The 12,825-nt window shown below is 39.8% G+C and overlaps 1 protein-coding gene across 1 annotated transcript in view; it reads left to right on the forward strand.

Moving 5' to 3' along the window:
* The window catches only part of LOC101854938 (ATP-binding cassette sub-family A member 5), a gene marked incomplete at its 5' end in the record, with an annotated part of 66,116 nt that overhangs the window by 33,950 nt on the left and 19,341 nt on the right, over window positions 1-12,825 (forward strand). The window contains 5 exon segments of the mRNA XM_035968918.1: window positions 2,903-3,157; window positions 4,421-4,552; window positions 5,352-5,504; window positions 7,879-8,019; window positions 10,610-10,699. Coding sequence (XP_035824811.1) covers window positions 2,903-3,157; window positions 4,421-4,552; window positions 5,352-5,504; window positions 7,879-8,019; window positions 10,610-10,699 — 771 coding nt within the window.

Genomic DNA, 12,825 nt, shown 5'->3' on the forward strand with positions numbered 1-12,825 from the left:
AAAATGCTGATTTCTTCGATTTCATTGTTTTGACGAGCTCCTGGTTTCACCACGATGCCTCACAAATGTCCTTGTTCCAGATTCGTTTCCTCCTGATGCTACGCAACAGCAAGGCCTTGTTCTGGCAGTTGATTTTCCCCATCGGTCTGGTGACAGGAGGCTTGGTTCTGGCAAAGTCCAACAGCTACCAAACACCGGAGACTCCCACCACTCTACTACTGCAGCCAAGTCTGTATGCTAATGTATCGGGCAATGGCAACCTTCCAGACTTCTTGGTTTTTGACTCATTCAGTAAGTGGCTAACAATTTTTTTATCTTTGTTTCTGTTTTGTTTTTGTTTTATGCATCTTGATTAATAATGAGGTCGCCTGGTCTCAGGGGTAAAATTAGCGAGAAAACGACCACTAAAGCTTAGTTATTTTCTTAGCTTGAGAGTCCGTGGAAACAGTGAATTTACACTTTTTATGCCTTTAATTGACGTTTTCCAGTACAATCCACACAGAAATGTGTTATTTCATGGACATGGAAGGGGTAGAGCTAAAAAACAAAAATTCGATAAAAATTCCCAAACCTGTGGAAAAATGCCTCTTTCTTCACTTCATTATTTTGACGAGCGCCTGATTCCACCAAACTGCCTCACATATTATGCAAAACTTTATAACAATACCATTTTTGTTTGTTTGTGTCTCCTGTGATATTGCATTATCCATTGTCTTTGGAGGGACTATACAACAATAGAAAAGTAGGATTTGTCAACTTCAGTGGAGTCAACTTCAGTGGAGTTAGAATTGCATGTTAAGATGCTTGAAATCTTGCTTAGGGCTTTTTCAATAGATTTATGTTTATTGTATGGGCACATACCAAAACCTCTTGAATGAGAGTGACTTGACCAAATCTAAATCGCTTGTTCTGGGCAAATCAGTGTATTGACTTTGTATAGTGTTTTTACTTTGTATTGTGTTTTTACTTTGTATAGTGTTTTTTTTGTGTAAATCGGATTTCTGACTTTGTATAGTGTTTTGTAAAATTCAGACTGCTGACTTTGTGTAGTGTTTTGTGTAAATCAGAGTGCTGACTTTGTATCGTGTTTTGCCCTTATTTTTAGACTGTACTTCCCCATTGGTTCAAGATTCAAGCCCAAACCCATTTCTCGTTTATCACATTGATCTCACTCAGGTTCAGCAGCTTCCCAGGCTGTGGTGGACAATTTTAAGCAGCGTGTGTCGGTTGATGCTTACAAAACAGGCTCTGTGAATACTTCGGACGTAGCTCCACATCAGATTGGTTTACAGATGAGCCGTCTTTCCGGTCAGGTTAGTGAGCCTCACTTGTTTGTGTAGTTTTCAAAGGAATCGTCTGTCTGGTCTGGTTAGTTGGCCTCATTTGTTATTTGTGTAGTTAACAAATTTACCGTCTTTCCGGTCAGGTTAGTAAGCCTCTCTAGTTGTTTGTGTAGCAACAAGACTGAATAAATCATATGTGAGGCAGCAAGCGCTCGTCAAAATAATGAAAGTGAAGAAAACTGGCATTTTTACCGCAGGTTGGGAAATTTTTATCGATTTTTGTTTTTTTTGGCTCAACACCTTTCATATCCATTAAAGAACACATCTCTTTGTGAACTCTATTGAAAAACGTTGATTAAAGGCACAAAAAATGTAAATTTTCAGTTTCCATGGACTCTCAAGCTAAGGAATTAACTAAACTTTAGTGGCCATTTCCTCGCTAATTTTACCTCTGAAACCAGGCAACCTCCACCTCCTTCAATCACCAATATCTCTACTTCTGTTCCAGATAAATGGGTATTTTCTTCGTTGAAAGTTAGACAAATAAACACACTTTAAGATGATACCAATAACTTCGGAAGGCCAAAAATTGATGAGTGCCTGATTCCACCACACCATAACACATATGTCAAATTGTGACCATACTACAATATGGGTACTAAGTTAAAGATCTGTTTAAACCCTACCAGTGGGTGAAAACAGTGTTCAGAGGTGCCAATTTTCCAGATAAATCCAGACAGCCAGATTCCTGAAATTGCCCCTTGGTTACTGCATTACTTCCGGCCATTCTGTTGTTATACAAAAACAATGTAGATTCGAGATACACCAATAATCCACACATTTTTTTGTCCTTGTGCTGGTGTTTCTACAAGCTCTGAAAATTTCTAGATTTTTTTCAGTCGATTGTTGGGTTAGCATTAAAGAGAAAAGAGCACACCAGAAAGTAGGGAGCATTGAAGTGTCAATTTTGCTGAAATGAGTAAAAGTAAAGTATATACCCCCCCCCCCTTCTTGGACTGCTTGATTTAATGAGCAACAGTTGGAGGGTCATTTGAGGGAGGGGGAGGGGGTGAGCAGGTATGTCTTGCAGGAATCTTAGACAGCAGGCCGTGATCATCTTGGTGTTTCAAATTCTCTTTCACAACATTTGAAGGATACGAAGTCTGAGGGGAAATTAAACATTTATTTTTAAAACATACTTTGTGAAAGTCCTTTTTGATATTGCTTGTTTCATAATGTGATGTGCCTATCATTATCCATTTTGCTGTGTTAGAATGAATGTTTGCTTATGTGTTAGCTTTTTCGAAAGAGCATATGTATGCACGTTCATTCACTTGTGTTTTGTATTGAGATGAGATGAAGATATTGTAAAGAACCTAAGGCTGTAATGTACGGAAGAAGGCCCTATAGAAATTATCTGCAATATTATTATTTGTTACAATCATTATTATTATGATAATAATGATGATGATTATTATTGTTGTTATTATTATTATTTTTATTTTAATTATTTTTATTATTATTATCACATGGGGGAAAGCAGGTAATGAAGAAAGTGTGGAGCCTCAGTGCATGATGCAAAAAACATTTGACTTTAGTTTTGAATGTCTTGTCGGCAGTCTCTGATGAACTTTGCGGTGCTCTACAACGACTCGGCCCTACACTCCATCCCGACGGTCATCTCCATGGCCAGTCAGAGTCTGCTGAACATGTCGGGCTCCAGCGACCTCATCAACGGAAGTTCTCTCCCCTGGCCACAGCTCAAGGTGACGGTCGTGTACAACGGGAACACCATGGGCACAACACTCATGATCGGCCTCGCTTTCCTCTTGGTGATATCAGGCTTTGCATCAGAGGCTGTTCAGGATCGAGAGGTCGGTTCTGCTGTTTTGTTTTGGCTTTATGGGTTTTTATGGTTTGAATTTTCTTTTTTAGTTTGGAGGGGGGGGGGGGGATTGTTTTAGTTTTGGTTGATAGGTAAGAGTTTTTTACTTTTAATTTTCTGGTTTTGAATTTTGAGTCTTCTTTTTATGGTTCGAGCTATAAGTTTTTCGTCATGTTTTCCCCTTCTGTGCCTGATCTCTGACTGCCTTGGATTGTTTTGTTTAGTTGTTTTGAGTTTCGTGTTAACCCTTTGTACCCAAGATCACACTAGAGTAATGGCTACGTTAACACTTCTTTACTTTAGTATACGGTGACCAGGTCCTGTCAGCTTAAGGGATGGGGCTCAAAGGGTAAGATTTAAATGTCGGCCGAGCATGAGTGGTTTTTATTTTTCCCTGAGGACAGATGACTGTGTCCCTCCTTGGTGTGAGTGCAAGGAAGAAGAAAAGAGACAGCAGATATAGGCAATGTAAACATCACACATATCTATCTGTGTGTGGATATTACAATAGTCTGTTCTGCTATTTCTTTTCTTGTAATTACCAACTCTTGTATGCTAAAGTCTAAAGTCTCCACATTTTGTGTCGTGCAACACTTTTCACTTTTTGGGGTCACATTTTACCAATTTTTCCATCTTTTTTAATCTTATGTATGGCATATTTCAAAAGTTTTGATCCCACCTCTGTCTCAGCCTTTACATGTAATTTAATATTTACGGTTATTTCTCCTTGTGATACGTCACTATAATGGTCATTACTTCAAAACAAATGAACATATTTTGATAGTTCTTCATCTTTAAAAACAACTCCAGGCAAAAGAGACCTGTTTTTGGCATACTTTGACATCGAAGTTGTCTTAAAGGAATGTGCCCAAGCTGCAGCCAGTGGCTCATCGGCACAGTGCTTCTGACTGCGAGCCTTTGGGAGCTGTTTGCCAGAGATAAAAAGTTAAAACTCTTACATTTCATATCTCATCATATATTTTGACCATTATACCGAGCATATTTTTGACAGGTCTTCAGTTCCTATTTTCTTCAAGAATGGTTGAAGGGCGCGACTGCTAGGTCTCTCTTTCTTATACTCCTGTCTCTCTTACCTTTTACCCAATGCTGCATATGATCATTATTCTCTGTGCTTTATGCATGCAACTCAAACTAAAACTAAAACTAAGTTTTTTCATGTTTCAATGTGTTTTTGACAGGTTTTCCCTTCCTGTTTTTCTATGATGTTTTTTTTTTTTCTCTCTCATTTCAGCTGAAGCTGCGGAGCCAGCTACGTATCTCAGGCATTGACTTTGGTCTGTACTGGGGCACCATGTACCTGGTGGATCTCATCTCCTACCTCATCCCCTCACTCTCCATCATCATCATCACCTTGGCTATGCAGGTAACTGGAGAAAGTCCTCAAACTTCACATCTATAAATTGTGTTTAAAAAACAACAATGCACAGGCTCACTTTCTTTGAAAACAGGGTGAATTGTGATTTTTAGAAAACTGTGCAGACCCTCTTTCCATTCTTTCAAGAAAAAAAGATTCCTGGCTTAAGAAATTGGAAATGGTAAAAAAAAGAATTGTTCCAGTGCTCAAAACTGGTTTGTATAAGACTTTGCATCTGAGCAGAGAAATAAGAAGCCAGTCATGGTCACTAATGTCTGTTTCGATCTAGAACTTAAAGATGAAGAATAGGATGAGGACTACTACATCAATCTTAAAGCTGATGCATGTTTTTGATACAAAGAGAAGAGCTGTTTATGTATCATCATAATCATCTCTCTCTCTCATCTTCATCATCATCATCATCATCATCATCATCATCATCATCATCATCATCATCATCACAGACTTAACAATTTCCTCCTTTTTCTTGGTTGTTTGTCTCGAAGCATAACAATTTGCACCATGTCGCAACCTCAGTGCTTTCTTGTAGTATCTCCATTTTTAATAACAGTGAAAACAAAGAGTGAGCTTAAGAAGAAGTAACGTTTTCACTGTAAAAAAAAAAAATGGAGATACGACAAGAAAGCACTGAGGTTGCAATGTCAACATATTTTTACATAACCTACAAATATCGGCACCAAGACCAGGACATGAGACAAAAAGAAAAAATAGAAAGAAAAAAAGCTGATGTATTTATTTGATACGCTATATATGTGACATTTGCGACTTTTGTTTCCCCCCTGTCCAGGTGGACGGCCTGAGCAGCCCTGGTGCGATGGGAGCAGCCGTCCTTCTCTTCCTCACCAACATTCCCTTCAACATCGTCCTAGGCCTGGTTATCTCTTTCATCTTCGACAAGACGGAGACATGCATCGCGTACCTCCCACACATGATCTCTACCGTGAGTTGTGACCACCACTTGTGAAGACTACAAATAAAATCTATAACTTCTTCTTGTCCCCATGAAAATGAGCTACCACATTTTATGAAGCATGCTGACAAAATAAGTTACTTCTCGGATTTTAGCCGTATGGACATTGGTACATCCAATTTATAGGTTGAGTTAAAGGTTAACCCGCTACACCGGTGCCACTTTTTTATATGAAACCTAAAAATGACAAAATCGTCATTAAATGAGTCATTAATTGAAAACAAGTGAACCTGTTTTGATAGTTTTTCATCTATTGAATGAACTCCTAATAAAAGAGACCTATTTTCAGCAATTGCCGAAAAGTAATTTGATGGCGGAGGTCATCATAAAGACCGCGAGCCACTGGAAGCAGCTTGACTAAGATGTAGAATTAATGACTGTTAAACTTGAAGTAAATGGCATCAGTTAAAAATCTACGAACGTAATCCGTTGGTGTATATTTTTCTGATATCTACTTTCGTGGAGTGGGACAAGTAACTCATGTTGTCAGTCCGCCTCACTAATCGTCTTTGTGGAACATTGACTTAGGACCCTTTCTCCTCAAACTATCAGTGGGTTTTACCATCATCAGCTTACAACATAGCTTCTTAATGTCAGGGACCTTTTATAATATGAAAGTGCTAAATGCTCTTCACAATAATACAAAGAACACAATCACCCTACAGTGATTATCTCTCTCTCTCTCTCTCTCTCTCTCTCTCTCTCTCTCTCTCTCTCTCTCTCCCTCTCCCTCTCTCCCTCTCCCTCTCTCTCTCTCTCTCTCTCTCTCTCTCTGTCTCTCTCTCTCTTTCTATTAGAAGTATTATTCTAGGCTTTGAAAACTTTTGTATTATTTGCCGTCTTTAGGTCTATGTACATAATTATGGGAAATCACACCCACTTTTAAAGGCTGCCTAGTTCATGTAGTAGCAACAGCTCTTTAATCATGCTCAGTTAAAAAGTGTTGTGGGCAAATCAAGCTGATGTTGTGGTGAGAAAATTCATGCTTGACAAGTGAGTTCCTGAACAGGATAGATTGTGTGTAGAATGAAGGAGAATAAACTTAGACGCATGATTGCTTAAATCCTTGGAAAAGTTTTATATATATGTGGGGCATCGTGGTGAAATCGGGTACTGGAAGTAAATAGTTGAATAGAATTAACCAACATTTTTCAGTCTGTTCGACAATTTTTATCTCATTTTTTTGGGAGGCTCAAAGCCTATCATGTCCATTTAGAAACACATTTCTGTTTTGATTGCTTGCTGGAGAATGAGTGCGAGTGAAAGTGTCTCGAAGCATAACAATTTGCACCATGTCGCAACCTCAGTGCTTTCTTGTCGTTTCTCCATTTGTTCCTGGGATGTCCCACCAGCTATCGTGCTAGAACCCATCTGCTGGGACATTTCGGTAACCCACTTTCAGCACTTTCTAAGGACCCCCGGGCGAGTGTTGAGTTCCTGCGTGCTGTCGGCATCGCTGACCGTTTATGAAGCCACAGCACCAGAGAGAGAGAGAGAGAGAGAGAGAGAGAGAGAGAGAGACTGCTCCAAGTAAACACACTTCTCCCTCCGAGACCTAACATTGACAACACACTCTATGGAACTTTACAGCAACCGCAGCAAACCTGCACTTATCACTACATGGCATTGGACAGAAGGACGAGAGCCCAGCTGTTGCTGGATCGATAACAACATCCTAAAATGGTTGCAAACTAAAGAAAATAAAATCCCCAATTTTTTTCTCCTCCATTTAAACAACCCAATTATAGAAAACCCAGCTAAACCAGAGAAATTGTGGTGGCCCAACGGATTTTGGTTTCAGATAAGATGAGATAAGATCAGATGATATTTTAGTGTTTCAGTGGGAAATATTTCTTGGCCGAATAGGAATGGTAAAAACACATTGTCGCTGCAACAAGCTATCCACTTAAGTCCAAATTTTGAGAATTTTAGATAATTTTAGACAATTTTATCCCCTATCGAAGCTCTACTAAAGATGCTCCTTTCAACATTGCCAAAATGCAGTTTAATGCTATGGTCAAGGTTTACAATTTTCTTGCTTTTCATGATCATTGATAGGAAGAACACCGCAAAAACTACTTTTTTTTTTTTGTTTCCTGATTAAAAAGTACCCAAATGGACTTAAGTGGATTGCTTGCGACACCGATGATATGTAGAGATATAAAGTGGATTCCTGTTTATGTCAACAATATTGTTAAAGAACTATATATACTGTTTTCTAACTTTTCTGCAATTTCTGTTTCTTCTTCAGCCTCTGATGATTCCGTTTGTGGTTGCGTTGATGGTTGATATCTTAACAATATACAATTTTCGAATTTTTCTGCAATTTCTGTTTGTTCTTCAGCCTTCGATGATTCCGTTTGTGGTTGTGTTGATGGTTGACTTGGTGGGCCAGAGTGCAGACACGGCAATCACACTGCACTACATCTTCTGTGTGGTGGACCCTCTGTATACCTTGTACGGAGGCTTCTACTTCATCCAGCGGGTGAGTGAGAGAGGTTGGGCTGCTAGGTTCTGCTTGTGGGGGCCGGCAGGCGCTCTGGTGGGGTTTGATCCTTCTTTTCTATCAAACATCTGTAGTCAGTGTCTCTCCTCCTTTTCTTTGTATGTAACTCTATAGTAACAACTCTAATCTTTTACACTTATATGACCTAATTGTATTGCAGGTGTGGTAAAACTGAATTAAAACTAGATGTTGCTCCTGTTTTGTCTGTCTTTTTATTTCTATGACTTGCAGTGGTTATCATGTTGTTGTGTAAGTGATTCTGTTATCTTCTAAAGGGATCATGCAGATAAAAAGAAATGCTAGAGTAACATCTGATCAAAATGGAATAATTGAGAAACTTTACTTCTCAGGGTCTAAGGGATGATAAGTGGTGACAAGGAATTTTGCTTTGCCTGCTTTTTTAAAAATATAAGTTACTTAATTGTTTTCCTTCCTCTGGTATCGTTAAGATGTCTAGTGCATTATCAGGGCGAAAGGGAAAATCCCCCCCCATTGCTTTCTACTAATGGCAAGTTAACAGTCAGTTGTAATTTTCACCTGCATCTTTCAAGATACTTGATTGAGTGGGTGGAAGGCACCATTGGTAGGTTCTACATCTCTTCTTTCCATCTGCTGATTCTGTATGTAGGTTTTACTTTTTCCCCATCACTTACTTGGATTTACCTGGATCCAGAGCTAGAATCATAGCAGGCGGCACATGTCCATAGCTGCTCATCTCTCCTTTCCAGCGTCCACCTCAGGGTCTTCCTGCTAATTGTCTCCATGAGGAGCTAGTTTGAGACACGCCTGACCACTCCTCGGAGCAAATTTTTTTTCGCTGTGCCCCGCACACACTTTTCTTTTATTGTGCTGAGTGTGTGGGAGTCTCTGCTCTTGGTTGTGAAGGCTCTCCTTGCATCTGGCGATCACCATTGATGTGTCGAGCATGATTCGGCCATTGGTTGTTGCTTTGCCGGCAAGTTCATCAGCACGCTCATTTCCGTGCACCCCGGCGTGACCAGGGCAGAACACCCATGTAATTCTTAGGAGGTGGCTATTTGCAATGGAAGCTCTCCAGTCACTGTAGAGCCACCCACTCCTGATTTTTTCTAGGGTGCTCATCAAATCTGTGACAAACAGGGCATATTTATACGCTTCCATGCTGATCCATTCCAGCGCCTCTGTTATTGCCTTGACCTCCATTGCCATGCTCGATGTAGTGCACTCGTAGGCTCCAGACTGTTCTTTAATTATCTTCCCGTCAACTCGAGCACTGAACGCCCACCCAGATTTCTGGCCACGCCTCACTGATCCGTCGGTGAAGACGACAACATCACCCATCACTGGATTTTCCTCAAGGATGGCCACAATTTCCGCATTAGTTGCACTTGCTGGCCACTGGCGACACTCTAGACCTAGCGTAGCTATCACCTTCATGAAGTTGCTCTCCCCATCACTAAATATCTGTTAAGTGGATGTGCTTCTCTTTATGAAGCTTAAAAGTAAAAGAAGTTACTCATGAAGTTAAGAGTGGTACCTGAAGCAACGTGTTGTTTTTGTGGCAGGAGGTGAGGATGTAGAGGAGCTTTTGTTCAAGTATCTGTCTACTGTGTACAGGACGGGTGTCTGCTCCTTCTTTCCTGTCAAACATCTATTGTCCTTATCTCTGCTCCATCTTTTCTGTGCATTGTTCCGACCACGAGCTGCTGGGAGTGGCTTGCCAGAGGTAATGAGTTAAAGTCAAAATACCCCCCGCAGCGGTGCTACTGACTGATATGTCTTTAGGCCATTCCCAAAGGGGGGAAATGAACATGTTCTTACGCGCCTTAGAATTGTAAATGGGCTGATTCAATATCATGCTCATAACTATGCGTGAACTTCAACAGGGAACTGCTGCTTTTTCTTTCCTAATCCTTACTATCGTCATTTTGCTCTAATTCTTTTGTATGTTTGTCACTCTCTTGTGACCCGCTATTTCCTGGGTGCCTTGATAGTCGAAGTAGACTTTGTGCTGTTGAAGTTAGAGAGGTGAGCAGAGTAAGCCTGATTCTCTGTAAAGACTTCTCTGTTGACATCCACCCCTTGGCGCTCATATGACCTTATGCAGTTGCGAGGGCCGTAAAAACTCTTTTTAAAGTAAAAGTCAAAACCTGCATATTTTCCAACATTGTGATTCACTCACTCTTGATTCCAACTGTCCCCTATCAAAAACCTGGTAAACGTATTTTATTCTACTAGCATCCAATGTTTCAGGAAGAGGGATTTACCTCGCATGCATCAGAATACCAGTGAGTTACAATCTGAATACTGAGTTTCAATCTGAATACTGAGTATGTATCTAGTTTAACATTATATGTTTAAATTAGGGCCTACTGTTCATTTATATTATGCATGTGACTGTGTAAACCTGTTTGTGAGTTCAAGCACAATGCTTGTGTGTGCAAGTTTGTGTGTCTGTGTGTGTTTGTGTGTGTGCGCGTGTGTGTATGTGTGTACGTGGTGATACACCAAACCAATGTGCCAGGATCTGGACAATAAAGACATGTCTTACCTTATCTTATCTTATCTTATCTTCTATTTTCTGTTCCAGCTTTACCTGTTGGCTCAGATTACTGGGCAACCTGTGGAGGACTCTGAGTACTTTAAGTTTGACAACCACATCATGATTTGTGTTCTCATGGTAAGAAACATTTTGTTGTCCTTTAATCGCAGGGGTCACTTATAACAGTCTGTTTTTTGTTTTTGTTTGTGTAAGAAGAGAAAAGGTCACCTAGATTATAACTACTGTTAAGTCAGGGGGAGAAGCGAGTTTGACAGATAGAAACAACAGGCGCGAAAAGAAGTGAAGTGATCTTCAAAACTGATGAATTAATTATCTAAATTAAGTTTGCAAGGGTACAGGATCCTGACCTGTATTCAGACTTACGTCCTGAGTGAGATAATGTACTTTTCAGTCTTTTCTCTGTTTTTTTATCCCATGCTAGAGATTTCCAAATTGTATGGTAGGGTGTCAGTCAAAAGCCCTGTTGGACGTGGTGAGGTTTTAAAAAAAATCAAGACTTCAAATTTAATGCTTGTCACAGTTATATCAGAACCAGGGAGTTATGGAGACTTGTCTTTCAATACGGATGGTTGGAGGGCGTCACTGGGAGGCTCTTCCTCTTTCCCTTCCCTCGTGTGTTTTTTCTCTGTCTGTCCTATATTGCTTCTTCATTGCTTAAGATATATGTTAATGTATAAAAGTGCTTTTCTTTACTCGAGTAAATGCTCCAAAAATTCATGCTCAGAAAAGCTCAACAATATATCTAGATAAGTAAGCCTATGCTCAGTCTCTTGCCAGATATATTACTACCTCAGAATTACAAAGTTCTATCTGCTCAGTACCTAGTTTTGAAAATTTTGATGTAAAAATTTTTCGTTTTACAACATGTCAAGCTTTTTCTAATATAATTCTTTGAATATTGTGATAACGAATCCGAATAGTCTTCTGGTTTTGATAAAGCAGATAGAGCATTTGGTTTCTGACCTCATGATCTTAGTTACTCAAAATGGCCAAAAATGGCCGAGCTAACTTTGTAATTCTAAAGCAGCAATATGTCCACTGTATCGTGGTACAGACCTTGCTAGGCTCTCTTTGATTTGAGTCCCCACAAACCAGCAGTGATCTGCACTTCAGTCCAGCATGGTACTTTCTGAACCAACGTGGAACACTTCAATATATTTATAGTGATCAAGATCTAGGCACACTTTTTCTTCGTCTTCTTTCCCTCCTCCTCCTTTTTCTTTTTCTTCTTCTTCTTCAGCAATCACTGTCAGTCGAGCTGTGCCACTCACTTCTGTACACAGATGCTCTCAAAGATATTTGTATCTTCCTGTTCTTTTCCTTTCACTGATTTGGTCCAATAAGTTGGACAACGGCTAATGAATAAAGGCACTGACTTCAGTTTTTTATCATCTCTTTCATTTTCTGTTCAAAAGAGACAATATTTCACATGCGTCTGTGGTGCTGTCACATGCTGGAGACCCAAGTTCCATTGAATGGATTATTGTGACAGGTTGATGCCACCCCCCCCCCCAATTATTTCTTTGTGGGTGGTTGGTGGGTGCTTTGGTGTGGTTTGCTCCTTCTTTCCTATCAAACATCTGTCATCTTTATCTCCCGTCCTTATTTTTTTGTGTTTGTTACTCCCTTGTAACACCTCTTATGCTTGGCACTTATACGACCTTATTGTATTGAAAGTCTCGTAAAACTCTTACCAAAGAAAAATTATTTCTTTCTCTATCCCTCTCACTTTTTCCTTGCCCTGAATAACCTATTTATGTGCTTCTCTTTACTCAAACTCGGACTCAAAAATCTTTTTTGTGTGTGATTGGTGGGTGCTCTGGCTGATGTGGTTTGCTCTTTCTTTCCTGTCAAACATCTATCGCCCTTGCCTTTCCTCTGTCTTTTTCTTTTGTGTTACATGGGTGGTTGGAGGGCGCCCCTGGTAAGTCATACTTCTTTTCTCTCCTTCTATTGTTTCTATCTGTCATCTTTTTCCATGCACTAAATGACCAGTGGGTGGTGGGCGGGTGCTCTGATATGGTTTGCTCCTTCTTTCCTATAAAAAAATCTATCGTTTCTATCTCCCCTCCTTCTTTTTTGTGTTTGTTACTCTCTTGTAACGCCTCTAGTCTTCGGCACTTATATGACTGTATTGTGTTGCAAGAAACTCTTACTAAAACTAAACTAAACTAAATTACAGTTATTGTGTCGATGTGCTTCTCTTTACTCAAACAAACAAAAAAACTCTTATACATTTCTTT

The sequence above is a fragment of the Aplysia californica genome, unplaced genomic scaffold, assembly GCF_000002075.1.
Source record: "Aplysia californica isolate F4 #8 unplaced genomic scaffold, AplCal3.0 scaffold00097, whole genome shotgun sequence".
In the NCBI taxonomy this organism is placed as follows: Eukaryota; Metazoa; Mollusca; class Gastropoda; order Aplysiida; family Aplysiidae; genus Aplysia; species Aplysia californica.